The sequence below is a fragment of the Leucoraja erinacea genome, chromosome 29 (genome assembly GCF_028641065.1).
Source record: "Leucoraja erinacea ecotype New England chromosome 29, Leri_hhj_1, whole genome shotgun sequence".
NCBI lineage: Eukaryota > Metazoa > Chordata > Chondrichthyes > Rajiformes > Rajidae > Leucoraja > Leucoraja erinaceus.
Window position 1 is genome coordinate 13,349,695 of NC_073405.1, and position 18,431 is coordinate 13,368,125.

Genomic DNA, 18,431 nt, shown 5'->3' on the forward strand with positions numbered 1-18,431 from the left:
CCGACTGCTTTTCTTCCTTTTGATTCGCTGCTCCTTCCTATCAGCTTCCAACACACTTCAAAACAAAGTTGCAAGACAGGAACACTCTGAACTTTTCATCTCAAGTGCTTCAACAGGAGGGGGAGGGCCAATTGGTATTGCAATTGGAACTGCTGCAGCAGGCAGGGCAGGTGCAATTGGAATTTGTTTTCAGAGTGGTGAATCTCTGGAACTCTCTGCCACAGAGGGTAGTTGAGGCCAGTTCATTGCATATTTAAGAGGGAGTTAGATGTGGCCCTTGTGGCCAAGGGGATCAGAGGGTATGGAGAGAAGGCAGGTACGGGATACTGAGTTGGATGATCAGCCATGATCATATTAAATGGCGGTGCAGGCTCGAAGGGCCGAATGGCCTACTCCTGCACCTAATTTCTATGTTTCCAATCCACTGCTGAGGGAGGCAGGGGAGTGCTGGAATCTTACATTTGGGAACGGCTTCAGTTCCGTTGGAGGAGACGGGTGCATGGTGGAATATTGGGTTGGGGGATCACACCATTGGGGGAGCAGACCCAACGGGTCTGCACTTGGTCTAGTAACTATTTAAAATAGAGCAAATTCCATAAAGGTTCTTTGCTCTGGTCAACCTCACCATACTGGTAAGGTTTTTTGTAAAGTTGTGGTAGCAACAGTTAGCAGACTCACTAATAGCGCTTTCTCACGGGGCGACTTGACGCAAGATGTAACCAGAGTGAAGTGGTCGTGGTCTAGCACGATATCACACGATATAACGGGGGGTAGATAAAGAGTTCCCACGGGTACTCGGCCTTTCTGTTATTTGTGCGAGTGGCTTGTCCGTCTCCCGAGCTTTCTCGTTAAATCTTGAATGAACATTGTGAACTGTGAAGTGTTGTTAAATCATCACGTGGCACAAATTATGTAACTTTTTTTTCACACACTATAAATATCCTCCCTTGGTTGAATTGGCTCATTTGGAGACATGCCTGTACTAAGTAGTTTCGAGTGCAGGATGGTGGTGTTTTTCATTGACACGCTGTATGCAGCAGCCCTCTATGTGAATCGAGGACATTTGCGCGAAGGCAGAAGGGTGAGATTAAAATTATTTTGGCATCTTGGCAAACAGATTTAGATGCTTGCTCAAGACAATGGAGCAGAAGCCCAAGAATGTGGAGACTATAGTATATGCAGCATGTGTTCTGCACAACCTGATCCGAATGAGAGGTGCAGCTGCAGGATCAGCAACAGCCATCCAGGACGGTGACCTAGTGGACAGTGACACAGGGGGAATACCACTAGGTACATGGAGAAGTGGTGCAACCGAGGCAGAAATGGTCCCACTGCAGCGTTTCAAAGGTAACTCGGGCACATACAGTGGGAAAGAGCAAAGAGGCCATCTCTGTGCTTATTGCAATTCACAATTGGGGAGTGTGCCGTGGCAGGACAGCTCTATTGATGGGTAGCCGACCACAGGAACACTACTGCATGTTAGCAGACATGCATAGAAAATAAGCTGATAATAATGTCCCGTTGTAATCCTGCTTACTTCTCTTTGTTTCACTTTAAAGTGTTGTCCTCTGAAAAGTGCTTCCTATAAGATGGTCGTCCGCTAAACCTGCCATTTAGCACATTGCATTGTCCCTTTTATTGCCTGAGTTTAGGCTTGTTGCGGAGGTTAATGAATAGAATCTGTTTAAAAAAAATCTAGCGTGCCTCATTTGTTGATTTTCATGTTTGTGAAGCCCTTTTTTAGACAAATGTTGTTTGGTGTGATGCACCTTCTCTCAATATGTGCAAGAAGTCGACTTTTTATATTGTCAAATAGGAATAAAGGCTTTGTCTCACATTGACCGTGATGATTGTCTTATTTTATTATCTACTGAGAGGTGAAACTTTCAAACGTTTAAATAGCTCAGCAATTGAGGGACCTGAACACTCAAAAATGAAAAAGAATGAAAATGTGATGATATCACCTCCCTTCAACTATTTTGTGTTTCAGCATGAGAGGGATTATAACATTAGAGACATTCATCGTGTAGTGATGTGTTAATGAAGAATTGCAGACATCAATCTGATAGTAAAAAATATATTTATTTAACAATGAGGTAAACAAGCACTGACAATCAAACTGCTGAGTTAAAAGCTTTATCACACTTCAGGCTATAATAAAATGTGGAGCCTCCAACAGAAACATATTAACATACAGACATTTATAAAGGACTCTAGATGTCACACCAAATGGTGAGTGGCCAACAACTAAAATAAACTAAAACTCAAACGGTTAAAGACTACATAAATAATTCTCAACGTCCGAGGGATAACTGGACCACCTTTTTTACTCACCTTCTGTCCCCTCTGTCCAGCTTCCGGGTTCACCGTTCGCAGGAGTTCCCACGGTAAACGCAAGAGTTATTACGGATATCGCACTGGCCACTACGTCCATATAATGTTTCAATGTTCAACCACAAGTGTACAAGTCACTCTTGGAGAAATTCAAGCTTGCTTAAATTTTCTCCCGAGTCAACAAGTTACACGAGTACCTGCCGTTAGCACCACGGTGGTCCACGGTGGTCCACGAATGCCGTACGGTTATCGTACGAGGTTCACACGATGTTCAACTCTGGTTACCTCTTGCGTCAAGTCGCCTCGTGAGAAAGCGCTATAAGTGCATATTTAATTAAGTGTTGTTAATGCATTACTCTTTCCTGAGATTCAGGTAGGAGAATTGATCCCTGAGCATGTCAAACTAATATTACCAGCTAAAAGCCTTTTTTCGTATCTCTCCCCCTCCACTTGAGCAGTTATTCTTGTTAAGTATGACTTTTGTTAATTTGCCCACAGCCATGTCCAAAATCAAGGAAGGTGCTTGCTATGTGTATCCATTTCTGAGAGCAACTGGATTGCACAGAAGCTCTGAAGACAGAATAAAGTATGTCAGCATTTGATACACTACTTCATGAGAACTTCTATAATTTAGATCAGATCACATTACTTTATTGTCATTTACACCAGGCTGTAATGAAATTCCTTGTTCACAGATAGCTCGTAGAGTAAGTACACAGTATACATGATAATGATAGATACCATAATAAAAAACGATGATGAATGCAAAACAGCAGAATGGTGCGTATTGTAGTGCAATCTGAAGTAGTACAAAATATTAAAGTACAATAATGAACCAACCAAAAGAGGTTGAGTTAAAAATAAGAAAACATGGTACTGACAAGGATATACACTGCCAGATTTTGATTTCCAAATAGCAACAAGATGGCATAAAACAATGTATGATAAAATCGATAGATTTTGAACATGATGTGAATTCATACATTGTCATGTCTGAATTTTGTAGCGCTATCTGGAAATACATTTATGTTAGAAGTCTGTGCGCTCATAGTATTTCTCAGACTGTAAATCATGAAAACTGGCATGGCAGAAAGGTTGCCAGAAGTCTTAATCAGAAATTATTATGTTATTGATTTTGTATGTCAATTTTGGCAATAGCTTTGAGTATTTTGCTTGAACAAATTAATTTAGGAGTTACTAAACATGATTAGATTACCGAAGGATCCAGCCAAAACTCATAAATGAAATGAATATTTGGCAAAGGACTTGGGAGTGGACATAGAAATTAAACCTTGCCTTGGTTATCAGATTTTATTTTCCTTATTGCCATGATAGCATGAATCGTGTTATTCAGCCTAATTTATCAATATTCTGGAGGAGATTTTCCTTGCTTTACCCTTGAGGCTTCTCTACACTTTCCTCCAGAGTTTTCTTTCCTGTTCCCTTGTTAGTTGTTCATGTTCCAAGTTAAACCATTTCTATTTTCTGGATTGTTTTGAAATTGACAAAGGTCTGTTTGTACTGAATTATCTTAAAGTCTAATTGTTTCATCCATTATTCCAAAATTAGAAGGAATTGGATTCATGAAATTGAAGGTAAGTTATTGATTGAGCAGCAGGAGAGAAAGTGAACAGAGGCAATGGACAGGTTCTCAAATCTTCAAAACATTATTGATGCTGTACTCAGGTACAGTGTATAGCTTTTGTTGCGTTCTACCATCAGCGGAAAGACAATACATGATTACAATAAAGTTATCCACAGTATACAGATACATGATGAAGAGAATAATGTGAATAACGTTTAGTGCAAGATAATGTCCAGTAAAGTCCGATTAAAGATAGTCCAAGGGACTTCAATGAGGTGGACAGTAGCTCAGGACTGCTTTCTAGTTGTTGGTAGGATGGTTCAGTTGCCTGATAACAGCTGGGAAGAAACTGTTCCTGAATCTGGTGGTATGCGTTTTCATTCTATATCTCTTGCCTGATGGGAGAGGGGAGAAGGCTGACCCAGGGTACTACTCATCCTAGATTATGGGAGGCAGTGGGAAGTGTAAATTGAGTCATTGGAAGGGAGGTTGGTTTGTGAGGGTCTGGGCTGTGTCTACAATGTTCTGTAATTTCTTGCTGTCTTGTATGGCACTGTTCCCAAACCATGGGTGATGCATCCCAATAAAAAGTATGCTACAGCGCACCTGTAGAGGTTGGTGAGAGTTGTTGTGGACATGCCAAAAATTCCTAAGCCTTTTAAGGAAGTTGAGGCATTTGTTTCAATATGGGTAGTCAAGGACAAGTTGCTGATGATATTTACTCCTAGGAATTTGAAACTTTCAACCATCTCTGCTTCAGCTGCATCAATGCATACCAGCATATGTGTATCGTTTTGTTTCCTAAAATCCATCACTCTTTTGTCTTGCTGTCATTGAGAGAAAGGTTGTTGTATCGACACAAAGTTCTCAATCTCCTTTCTGTACTCCGTCTCGTCATTATTTGATTTGGCCCACAACGGTGGTGTCTGCAAATTTGTAAATTGAATTTAATTTGTACTTAGCTGCACAGTCGTGGGTGTAAGGCGTAAAGAAATGGCTAAGAATGCATCCTTGCGGAGCATCAGTATTGAGGATTATCCAAGAGGACACTGATTGGTGTCTGTTGGTCAGGAAGTCAAGGATCCAGTTGCAGAGATGAGTGTTGACTTCAAGTTCCACGAGTTTGGTGATGAGCTTGGATGGGACAATGGTGTTAAAAGCAGAGCTGTAGTCTGACATAGGTGTCTCTCTTATCAAGGTGTTCAAGAGATGAGTATAGGGCAAGGGAGATGGCATCATCCATAGACGTGTTGTGGCAGTTGGCAAACTGCAATGAGTCAAGGCTGCTTGGTAGACTGGATTTAATGCCTTCCATAAATAGCCTCTCAAAACATTTCATGATGGTGGATGTCAAGGCCACTGGATGGTAGTCTTTAAGGCATGAGATCTAGCTTTTCCTCGGCACCAGGATTATGGTGGTCTTCTTGAATCAGGTGGGTATCTCAGAACAGAGTAGAAAGAGATTAAAGATATCCATGAATACTCCCCTAGCTGGTCCACACGGTTTCCAAGGATGCGGCCAGGGACTCAGTCTGGGACAGATCAAACAGGCAAGAAAGCGCAGCAGATTTAGTATTCTTAGAACCTATACAAAAAGGGCTCCTTGCCTGACAAGAATGGAGGAGTTTTGCCGTCAGAATGTGCTCCGGATTCTTGTGATCTGTCCAAACAACAAAGGATGCTCAGCTCCCTCCAGCCACTGCTCCCACTCCACTAAAGCTAATTTGTCCAGCAGGAGTTCACTATTGTCTGTATCATAATTTCTCTTGGCTAACTTAAGGCGATGAGAGAAAAAGGCATGCGGATGAAGGTTATGGTCCTGAAGAGAACGTTGTGGAAAGACAGCTTCCACTCCTACATCAGAGGCATGCACCTCAACAATAAAAGGCAGAATTCTACGGGCGGTGGGGGATGTGAGATTACTCTTTAACTTCCTACAAGGCAAACCCTTTAAAATAGATCATTATATAAAAATAACAATTTAAAAATATTCCCAATTGTTCCAATCTATCTCCCCAAATTTACAATTTCAAATTAACAGATTTTGTTCGGAGATAAAGGCATCTCCAAGCTCATCTAACACATCTACCTGTATGCCACGTGGCCATCGTGGAATTCAGGTCTATATTTGAACTTAATTCAAAAGGTAAGAAATATGAAAAAAAATAAACTTAAAGTTAAGAGAAAATAAAGAATAAACAATTAATTTTCATAGATTGCAAGCTCATTCAATGACATCCTATTTCATCTGACATGGACTATTGCATCAAAAGAGGCATATATATGAATATATAAATATAGCCTGGGACTGGATGTCAAGTATCCCGATAGGCTTTGGGAGAAATGAAATAGACATAGCAAAATCCTGAACACAGGAAAATGAAGCTGCCAGTATTTTGGCAGCATAGCCTTGAAAAGAACTCTGAGCTCTCTAGTTAGATAAGAGACAGAACTTGGATGAGTGACAACTTGAAAGAACATCCTAGAATACGTTTTAGAGAGCTTTTGGGTTTGAATAAATACTACCCTTCGAACATTGAAAGAAAACAAGTACAATAAACAGGCAAAATACACATCAGGTACACAAATTTAATCTGAGAGGAGTTAGCCAAAGTGGCGCAGCCCCCTCGTTTCCAAAAAATCGTGCAAAACATTAGAGACGTCTCTCTGTATTAACTTTACATTCCCCTCCTTTGTCTGACAAAAGCCGTTTTGTTTAAAATAATCTTTGTTTCTGTGGGGACCAATTTGCAGAATTGATGCTTAATTAGCAAGCTAGGAAATTCCCCTGGGACTTTGTGAACTGGGACTGGGAAGGTTTAAGGCTTGCAGTTCCTTTAAATTGCAAAAGTCGTCTTGTTGTTGTAAAATTAACAAAGGCAGAAGTTTAATGTAATGGTGGGCGGCCTAATGTTCAAAATGGGAGTGGTCCGAGCTGTGATTGGACTGTGATCCAGATTGTGATTGGCCACCTCCCCCTTCTTCTATAGACAGGGTCGCCATTGCCAGACATAGGGTCTCGAGAGGACCTCGAGAGGACTTACCGGCACCGGGTTTGTTCTCTGAACTCTTATCAGTGCTTTCTTTCTCTGCCTTAGGCCTTATCTCCTATTCCTCTGCCCACTGGCATTCCATCTGAAGTACTTTCATCTTAATAGTTCTGTCTTTATTCCACAATTCAATTCCTCTTTTACAGGCGTAATCCATCTATCTACTATCTTACGTCTCCACCCACTTCTTTTCTGCCTCACTCACTCTCTCTCTCTGCCTTCAATTGTCTCCACGTTCCACATTCCTCCTACTGGTCAAGACACATTACTCAAACGTTTAGTCAATTTATAATTTAATATTCTATAATCCTTCTTGTTCTTATGAGACAAATAACACATGTGTTGTACAACCGCCTTTCCGTTACTCTTATCCAAATTATTTCCATGTCTATCCAATCTCCAAATCACTTATTAGTACAGAAATTGTAACAAACTTTTTCAGCCTGTTATGCCCGATCCTTTATATTAGTAACAGATCCTTTGCAGTCTGTAAAGCCCAATCTGGCTACTCTCTCTGGTAGCAAATTCACAACAGTCTTTTCAAAACACTGTCTCTTCAAGACTCATTGTCTTTTTAATACACTTCTTTTCAAGACACCTTGTCTTTCCAATACACATTAGCGACAAAAACTTTGTAGACTGCCGTGCCCAATCCTTTAATCATTTCCAATACACAAGCCAATCCTTTATACAAGTGGTCTTATCTTCGCTGTCTGCTTCTAAGGATCTTGTCTGGAACCAGACCCACCTCAGACTGAGGGACCTTAGTTTTTTACCGGGAGCTTCTTCGGGTGGTCGGACTCAAAGAGTCCGACTAGAGCTCATTTTTCTCCCCTTCAGATCCCGGTCAACTGCACCCTCTTACTCAGTCATCTGTTGCTGGTCCTGGTGAGATCCCTGCCGACTACAGCCAAATGTCAAAGTCGTTTCTTAAAAAGCAGATAGCAGCAAAATTGTTAAAGGTAAACCATGGCAATCTTTAATTGATTCATCAGACGGGAGTGGCAAAGATCTACAATGAGCACAAATGTTGCTCGGTGCTTCTCGGGCTCCGCTCACAGAACAAAGGAAAGCTAGCACAATTATACATTTTTCTTATCAGTAAAACACTCCTACCAGGTCTGAATATGGCATGACTGAAAGATTTTATAGCCTTTCAGAATATAGGAAAGCTGGGTCCAAATCAAGCTCGTGCAATAACAAGTTATTACTTATCTCTGGAGCGTCAGCTATTTCTTTTCAATCTTGGCTTCTTTATGGCCTTGCAAAGAAGCACATGTTATTACGCAGGCTGCCAACTTAATGTCTTTATTGAAAAGACAATCCGTCCTCCATATTGTGTTCCATATAATTTACAAAGTCATTCAGACTTGGCACCAAGCCATTCTTTTGTTCTACTAGATCATGCTTTTGTAGAAGAATTACTCCATTTTAGATTTGACTATTAGTATTGACTATTAGCTCTTTCAGAGAGATCAGGGTGATTGAAGATACAAGCCGAGGTAAAATGCTTTTGAGCTGGTGGTAGGCCCATCTTGCCTCTGGAGACCAATAGAATCAGATGAAGGCAGGTTTAACTAGGGCAGTTCAAGGGGTCACAAGAGACTAAATTTTCCAATAAACCACTGATAACAGTTAGAAAAAAATTAAGATATCACACAGGTAGACAAACAAGAACTGGTTGAGCCTGTCCCTTAGAACATCATTAGCAAAACCCTGGAATAGAGTGTGAGACCAAAAGCCATAGTTAAATATTTGTAATAGCCACTGGAAGTGCTGAAGGCAGTTTTCCCTTATGAATACAGACCAAGTTAAAAACATTGCAGACACTGTTGGCGGGGCTGCTAATTGTGTGGCGCCCCTAACGTAAGGGCTTCTTTAATGTACTAATGCCTGGGTCTTGGGACATGAGAAAGAGTAAGGTATTTTCTGAGGTTGACTGGAGCCTGGCAGGAGATCAATAGTACAATCATACAGACAGTGAGGGAGGCAAAGAGTGATGGCTTTCTTTTCACATGGGTTAACACTGGGTGATTAACTGGGTCCCAAGGAAGAACATGGGTTAACACTGGGTGATTAACTGTGTCCCAAGGAAGTGGACTTGGTGAGTTTGGGAAGTTCTTATGGCAAAATGGAGAACATCGAATGACTGTGTTGGAGAAACTAGAAGTAATCGACCACTGACCAAATGATAAAACACTTGTTCGAATGGCCGACTCGTGCACCTATTTTCTATTGTCTATTGTCTCAGCTCATCAGTGAACTGTAGATTGTTAGAACAGGAAGGAGTCGCTGTTTCTAAACAACTGAAGCTTAAAACCCAGAGAACACAGAGAAAGCTTCAACATTTACCCAGGTGACCATTGTAACACTCCAGTGAAGGTAGGTGGGACTCTGCTGGGATGGGGAACTGAAACAGTAGATTCAAGCGCTCTCATGGAAGTAGTAAGTGGTGTTGAATTCACCCGTGACTGGCTCTGCCGGAACGTTTTGTTCTAACGCCATCAAGATATGGAGAATGCAAGAATCAGCTGTTCATGACTCCCAATCATGGCTCCTTGGTAGGTAGAGCAGTATATCGTTAGTTCATCTCTGCAGCATCAATGTTTGACTCAGTCTTGCTGTAACAATATCAAGAGATGAACAGACCCAAGTACAGAGAAGGGAGTGAATTAAACTCAAAGGTGTTTACTGGAATCATGATTAAACAAGAGTAAAAGTCACAGCATGGGGCAAATCCAAGACTACAAAGATAGAAACAGACATCAGCACTTAAATAGGGAACTCAATACTGTACCTAACAATGACACACAGGTGAAAATACTTAAACATAATTGAACACAAGACAATACAGTCTATGCCACCCTCAGTGGGAGGATCAGCAGGTACTCTGATACATGATAGTAGTTTTGCTCACTGAGACCAATGTCATGATTTGCATAAAACATATCTATTGGTGAAGGTAGTATGACAATCACAAAAAATTGTCATAATATTAAATTAACCTTGGAAGCAATTTGATAAAATTCAATTGTGGGTGATTGCTACTCATGATTTTTGCTGAGTGTTGATTGAAACTTGGTCATGTGTTTAATGCATTGAATCTCAGTAAATTCAAATGTAACTTATTCCAGTTTCATGAGTAGGAAAGTTAAAACAATAAAGTATGTGTAACTCATTTTAAATAATAACTAAGATCCAGTCAAGAAAGTGTGGTAACTGAAGTCTGATCTATCATAGAAATGTTCCTTTTTACATTAGTACTTTGGTTCTCCAGTTAGATTACATTAAATTTAAGAAAATGACTATGCCATGACATGTGCAATATATTATTCTATTAAAATGAAGCTGTGCGCAATTAAGGGAATAAAATCATACTTTTATAGTAATCAGGCTGAGGTCACCCTAGAATCTAGGTCATTCGATTAGAAACATTGCAAATTATTAAATGCTTGTCTGTTTTTGGCTCCAAGTCATAAGCACCCAGCATTAAGTAACTGGCTTTTGTTTGTTTTTTTTAAAGATTCTTTTGCAACTGCAGCAAAGTGTGATGTCTGCGCACTGAGGTTCATTTTTAATATATTACTAGAACATCCTATGGTGCTGCTCTTGGTAAGTCAGGAACATTATGTAATGTAAAGTGTAGGTGTGTGTCGTTTTTTGAGAAGTTTTTGCTCATTTACGCTAGATATACTGGATCATTTGACATTTCCTTAGGCATAGCTTCCCTGCCTTTTAGTCCCAGGGAATTTTATTTTCCTCATTTTTAGTCATATCAAATAGCTCTCGTGTGTTCAACAAAGTATGCCAATGAGGGCCAATACTGCATTTATTCTTGATGTAACAGTATGTCAACATTTACTATTTAGAAACAACTCTGAGGCTGAACTCTTATGTTGTACTCTTCAGGACACTACCCTTTTCTATCAGATGTGTAATGTCATGGTTGCAGAGAAACTATACGTGCTGGTCAGAACATGCAATAAATGTAGTTTTATTTAAGTAATGATGAAGCTTCTGTGCAATGTCATTTAGATTTGAATATTTTTTCAACTGCATAGGATGTTATTTCTCATTACAGTAGACCAAAGATGAAAAATTGCACTGAATCAAGGAGTCTTTCTTGGAACAGTTGGACGTTGGTCTCAGTTACTCGGGATGTCTCTGAGGCTGTTTATTTTTGTTATGCTCGGAAAGAGAAATATGGTAGAAAGGCTAAACAAGCTTTGCAAACTGTGCTCCAAAGTGATAAAGTTATTTAAAAATGAGAAATAGGTGGCACTGTTCTGACTCTGTATAAGGTGTGTATAAATTATCCCTGTAATTGCATGGGTTGTTTCTGCCAGTTCCCTCCAACATCCAAAAGGGTTGATTGTAAATTAACCTGGTGTAGGTACATAGTTGAGGAATTGGGAAAATTTAATGGCATGTGAGGAAAACTAGGTTATGGAGAAATAATTGGAGAAATACAATGAATGGAAATAGTTTAGTTTATTGTCACATGTACAGTGAAAAGCTGGTGGCCTTTCCGAGGCAGCGTGGCAGCGTGAAGTGTAAATGGAAGGGACGTTGGTTTATGTGATGGTCTGGGCTGCGTCCACAATTTTCTGCAATTTCTTGTGGTCTTGTATGGAGCTGTTCCAAACCCATGCTATGATGCATCCTGATAAAAAATATTTTTATGATATATTTGTAGACGTTGATGAGAGTTAGTGGGGCCATGCCAAACTTCCTAAGTCTTCTAAGGAAGTAGAGGCATTGGGGTGCTTTTTTAGCCATTGCCGTCGATATGGGTAGTCCAGGACAAGCTGCTGGTGATATTTACTGCTAGAAATTTGAAGGACAGGGTCCCCCTTGGCCTCACCTTCCACCCTAACAGCCGTCGCAAACAACATATAATCCTCCAACATTTTTGCCACCTCCAACGGGATCCCACCACTGGCTACATCTTCCCATCTCCTCCCCTTTCTGCTTTCTGCAGAGACCGTTCCCTCCATAACTTCCTGGTCAATTCATCCCTTCCCACCCAAACCACCCCTTCCCTGGTACTTTCCCTTGCAAACGCAGGAAATGCTACGCTTGTCGCTTTACCTCCCCCCTCGACTCCATCCAAGGACCCAAGCGGTCTTTCCAGATGAGGCAGAGGTTCACCTGCGCCTCCTCCAACCTCATCTACTGCATCCGCTGTTCCAGGTGTCAACTTCTCTACATCGGTGAGACCAAGCGCAGGCTTGGCGATTGCTTCGCCCAACATATCCGCTCAGTTCGCAATAACCAACCTAATCTCCCGGTGGCTCAGCACTTCAACTCCTCCTCCTATTCCTAATCCGACCTTTCTGTCCTGGGCCTCCGCCAATGCCGGAGTGAGGCCCAGTGCAAATTGGAGGAACAGAACCTCATATTTCGCTTGGGTAGTTTACACCCAAGCGATATGAACATTGATTCTCCAATTTCAGGCAGTCCTTGCTTTCTCCCTCCTTCCCCGCCCCTTCCCAGCTCTCCCTCAAGCCTAAAGTCTCCGCCTCTTCCCTTCTTTTCCCGCCCCCCACCCCCCCAACATCAGTCTGAAGAAGGGCCTTGACCCGAAACGTCGCTATTCCTTCTCTCCATAGATGCTGCCTCACCCGCTGAGTTTCTCCAGCATTTTTGTCTACCTTCGATTTTTCCAGCATCTGCAGTTCTTTCTCAAACACTTCCTGAAGTCGATCACTGTCACCTGCTGACATTGAGAGAAAGATTGTAGGAAGGAACTGCAGATGCTGGTTTACACTGAAGATAGACACAAGATGCTGGAGTAACTCAGCAGGTCGGGCAGCATCTCTGGAGAAAAGGAATAGGTGACGTTTCGGGTCGCGATCCTTTGACCCTTTGCTCCAGGGATGCTGCCTGACCGCTGAGTTACTCCAGCATTTTGTGTCCATCTTGAGAGAAAGGTCGTGGTCTTGACACCAGGTCAGTCTCCTTCCTGTGCTCTATCTCATCATTATTTGATATCTGGCCCACAACAGTGGTGTCGTCCACTAATTTGTAAATTGAATTAAATTTGTACTTGGCTGCACAGTTGTGGGTGTATAAGGAGTAAAGAAGGAAGGTGAGAATGCCTCTTTGTGGAGCACCAGGGTTGAAGATGATCGTAGAGGATGATTTGTCCCATATCCTCACTGATTCGTGTCTGGTGGTCAGAAAGTCGAGGATCCAGTTGCAGAGATGAATGCTGACTCCAAGTTCCACATGTTTGGTGATGAGCTTGGATGGGATCATGGTATTAAAAACATAGCTGTAGTTTATGAATAGAAGTCTGATAAGGTTTCTCTCATCCAGGTATTCCAGGGATGAGTGTAGGGCCAGTAAGATGGCATCAACATTGGACCTGTCGTGGTGGATCGCTGCAATGGGTCATGGCTGTTTGGTGAACTGGATTTAATGTTTTCCATAACTAGCTTCTCAAAGCTCTTCATGCTGGTGGATGTCAAGGCCATTGGACAGTAATTATTAAGGCATGAGATCTTGCTTGGCTTTGGCGCTGCAATAATAGTGGTCTTCTTGAAGCAGGTGGGTACCTCAGGACCCTACATAAACTTGATGGACTGAAGGCCCTGCTTCTTTGTCATATGGAAATATAAGAAATTAGTTGCATGTCAAGCACTATAAAATTCAAAATTTAAACATAACTAAACAAGGCTTCAGTTGGAATACAGTGCACAGGTTTGCACTCCACAGTAAAGAAAGATTGATGAGATTGTTGGAGGATACAAATGTATTGACGAACGTGCTGTCTGGCATAGGAAAATTGTGAACATTTGGAGCTTCTTTCACTGATTACATGGATAGATAGCAGCCTGTTTCATAGTCACATTCACGCAGCATGGATAATGATAGCTTTGAAGCAAAGCAGTTGAAATGTATTTGCATGCTAGTGTTATGGTGTTGATGATTATTACTTGAATGATTAAAAAGTAATGATGGCATATTTTAGTGATTGAAAACAAAGTGAGTTAAAGATGAATGGGAGAGAATGTAACATGTTATTAGAACTATCTGATGCCTTGACATGATGAAGTATTCGTGTAGGGTCTTGATGAATGTACAATATGTGAAGCAGGGTCTCTATACTAACTCACAGTATTCAAAATCCCTTGGTTTATTTTACAATTTGCAGCCAGGCCTAGATTGGTTTGCATAAGAACTGTGACACCCATCTCAGCAGCAATCTGCAGTTTATAATTGAACTGCAAATTATTTGATCTGTATTAGTCTTGGTGGGGAAAAAGGTCTATAAACCCACTTTGCTTGACTTTTCCCCTGATCTTCCCAGTCACTGGGCATTTCCTCATGTCCTGTGATTTATTTGAAAAGCAAGTGAAACAGTCCTTCAGGATCAGAGCAACGTCTTTCCCCTTCGGTTCTGAGTTGACTGATAAGGCCAGAAGGGGATCCGTGGACTCTGTTACACATGGTGTTGGTGATGCTTGATGGAGCAGGTAGTTGGATTATGTGCATGCTCCCCTCGGGGAGATTCAAAGTTCCAAGGGGTCTCTGGTATTTTTTTTAACATTTTTAATATTTGGGTAATATCTTATGATATTGCTTGGAGTCGGATATCTTTTATTGCAATCTGATGTCAGGAATGCAAATGATGAGATGGAAAAGAACCTCTTAATCAATGCCTGTATTTGCCAAAAGGTGGGTCCCTTCATGTGGAAAATGGCACATATTTACATAGAATATAGAGCGATACAAGCACAGCACAGGAGCAAGCCCTTCGATCCATAATGTCCATGCAAACTGATACCAAGCTAAACTCATGCATGCACATGATCCATGTCCTTCCCCATTCCCTGTATATCCAAGGCTTTCTGTGGGACTTTATTAACATGGAGTGTGTTTTACATTCGAGTCGGGTTTGTTGAAGGTTTATGGATGAAGTTCATTCCCTCATAAATTTCAGTAAAATGTCAGCAATCAAGTCGAGCTTGACATTCAAATTTGCACATCTGTAAGTACGGTCTATGTGTTGCAGTGCAATAAGTGGTTACTATGCTCCATTTCCACTTTCCTGGTTCCAGCATTCCCTTTTATCTTGCCTGATTCACTGGAAAATGTAACATAATGCCGTGTAATGTCTGTAAAAAAATTTGTTTTAAAAGTGTTTGTAGCCTCCAACCATCCGTAAATTGCGAATAGATACGGCCGAAGCACTGATCTTTACGGAACTCCATGTGGCCAAGAGAAAAACTCCAGAATGATCTATTGCTTCCCTACTGCTATGTTCAGGATATCATAGGATTATAGTAACGTAGTACAGAAGCAGGCCCTTCGATCTAACTTGTACATGCTGACCAGGATGCCCATTTATGCTTGCCTTATTTTGCCCGTGATTGACGGATATCCTTCTACATATTTCCTATTTATGTACCTGTCTAAATGTCTTTTAAGTGTTGTTATAGTACCTGCCTCAACTATTTGCTTGAGTAACATATTGAGAAGCTTGAGACAATATTGTAGAGATCCAATATATATTGAGGCAGCATTCAACCTTATCTTAGCAAACAAAACTGTGCAGATGATGGATTGTCACAATTGCGGAACACTTTGGGAACAATGACTATAACTGTAAGTTTCCAGATATACCCCTCATCTTGCCCCTCTCAAACTGCAGGATGAATTTGATCATATTATGGCCTCTACCTCCTTGGGGTTTCTTCACCTTAAGCTTCCTAATCAAATCTGGTTCATTACATAACACCAAATTCAGGATTACCTTTCCCCTAGTAGGTTCAACCACAAGCTGCTCTAAGAAGTCATCTCATCGGCACACTACAAATTCCTTCTCCTTAAATCCAGTACTAACCTGATTTTCCCCAGTCGACCTGCATATTGAAATCCCTCTTGCCTACTGTAACGTTTCCATTCCAATTGTATCTCCTTATGTAATTTGTGCCCTAAATCTGGCTACTGTTTGGAGGCCTGTATATTAGTCCTATCTTTTTACCTTTACAATTTCTTAACTCTACCCACAAGGATTCTACATCTTCTGATCCGTTGTCAAGAGAGGTACTCGTGTTACCAGTGGAACTATTAGGACGACAAGGGTGGAGGAGGGGAAAGAGGGGAGGGGAGGAAATGAGAATTGTCAAGAGTGTTTTATTGTCATATGTCTCAGAAAGAACAATGAAATTCTTACTTACAGCAGCACAACAGAATATGTAAACATAATACACTGTAAACAATATAATAAACAAGAAAAACAGTTTAGGAGTTACTTCAAATTAGAGAAATCAACGTTCATGCCGCTGGGTTGTAAGCTGCTCAAGCAAAATATGAGGTGGTGTTCTTCCACTTTGGCCCCACTCTGACAGTGGAGGAGGCCCAGGGCAGAAAGCTCACAATGGGAAGGGGAGTTAAAATGTTTGGTAACTGGGATCGCGCAAGCCAAGGCAGACTGAGCGTAAGTATTCAATGAAACAATCTCTAAATCGCTCAGTCTCACCAACATATAAGAGCCCACACCAGACAGCGATAAGGTTAGAGGAGGTGCAACTACACCTTGGCCTCACCTGAAAGGACTGTCAGGATTCCTAAATGGAGACATGCATGGAGGCATAAGGACACAAATTGGTTCTAATATTGGCTTGGTGATAGGAAGCAGAGAGGAAAGTTAAAAATATGTTATTTTGTTTGGAAGTCTGTGGTTTGGTCCAAGGGACTGGGAGACGTGTTGGGAGCCTTGTTATTTGTAAACTATATTAACAAGTTGGTCGTGATTGTAGAAGGTGTGATTAGTAGGTTTGTAGATGACATAAAAATTTGTGGTTTCATGGACAGCATTTGATTTGCGATTATTTTACATTAGGAAAAATATATAAGTTATGCCCATAATAAGAAAGCAAGCCTTGCAAAAAAATCTTTTTGGTCATTTGGTTCAATGCAGAAAATCACACTTTACCAATACTGTGCTTAATCTTCATCTAACTTCAGATATCAAAAATGTAATTAAAAATAATAAATAGTCTTTCATAATGTAGTTTAATTTTCTCCTTACTTTTAAACTTCGTTTTTAACCATTATATTAGATTGGAAAGATTTAGAGGGATATGGGCCTAATACAAGCAAATGGTTACTAGTTTAGGTGTCCATCTTGGTTGGCATAGGCGGGTCAGGCTAAAGTGTCTGTTTCCTTGTTTTATTAGTCTATGACTATGCCTTTTTAAATGTTATCTCTGTTTAATGCAGGACTGTCCACCAGGGTCTCAAGACTTCAGAGAAACACAATGCACAGAATTTAATAACATTGCATTTCGTGGGAAGTTTTATACCTGGAAACCGTACATTGGAGGTATTGGTATTTTTTTTTATTATTGTCATGTCTATTCAGATGCATTGGGAAATTGTGTTGTGATACAACAAAATGAAATGAGTCTGAAGAAGGGTTTCGGCCCGAAACGTTGCCTATTTCCTTCGCTCCATAGATGCTGCTGCACCCGCTGAGTTTCTCCAGCCTTTTTATGTATGTACAATAGTTAGTCGTAAAGAGGAAAAAGAGTGCAGAATACAGTGGCACAGTAAAACAAAAGTGCAAGGCCCACAATTAGGGTAGATTGGAAGATTAGGAATTCCTCTTTAGTATGTGAGAAGTCCATTAAAAGTCTCATAACAGTAGGAAAGAAGCTGTTCTTGAATCCGGTAGTATGTTCTTTTATCTTTTATATCTTCTGCACAGTGGGAGGGGGGAGAAGAGAGAATGAATCGTGTGAGTGATCCTTGATTATGTTGGCTGCTTTCCCATGGCAGCGTGAAGTGTAAATGGAGTGAATGCATCTGCAACTTTCCACGCTTTCTTACAGTATTGGACAGAATAGTTGCCTTGCCAAGCTGTGATATAAACACAGAGAATGCTTTCAGTAGTGCATTTGTAGAAATTGGTAATTGGTCATTAGAAACATGTTGAATTTCCCTGTGGAATTAGATGGTGTGCTTTCTTGGCTTAGTATGATTGAGGTCTAACCACACTAATTGGCTATTAGTGTGGTTAGACTTCAATATGGTAAGATCCTCCCCAAAGAAAGAATTAATTACAATCATAAATTGATATTTCTTTAGGATATAAAAGGTGGATATTTGACTCATTGAATCTACGCCAGTTCACAGAGCAATTTCATTTCCCACAACGATTTTTCATGTGACCTCCACACAATCCCATCTCACTGCATTCAGTTACATAGTCAATTCATCTATAACTCAAACATCTTTGGGATATGGGAGGAAACCGTACTCCAAGGTGGTCACAGGGAAAAAAATGAAATCTCCACACACCAAAGATAAAGATTTAACCTGGGTCATCAGAGTATTGCTGCTGCAGCTGTACAAGCTGCATCACTGTACTGCCTCACCTCATGAGGAATGGATTGGTGATTAATCAAGGTGACATATATTCATGATGTTAACTGGAAGGAACTTGTGAA

General features: G+C 40.8%; 1 protein-coding gene across 1 annotated transcript in view; it reads left to right on the top strand.

The window, feature by feature from the left end:
• Positions 1–18,431, top strand: part of LOC129711184 (A disintegrin and metalloproteinase with thrombospondin motifs 6-like) — a 187,662-nt gene that overhangs the window by 137,354 nt on the left and 31,877 nt on the right. Inside the window, exon 15 of the mRNA XM_055658645.1 lies at positions 17,203–17,305. Coding sequence (XP_055514620.1) covers positions 17,203–17,305 — 103 coding nt within the window. The remainder of the gene's footprint in view (positions 1–17,202; positions 17,306–18,431) is intronic.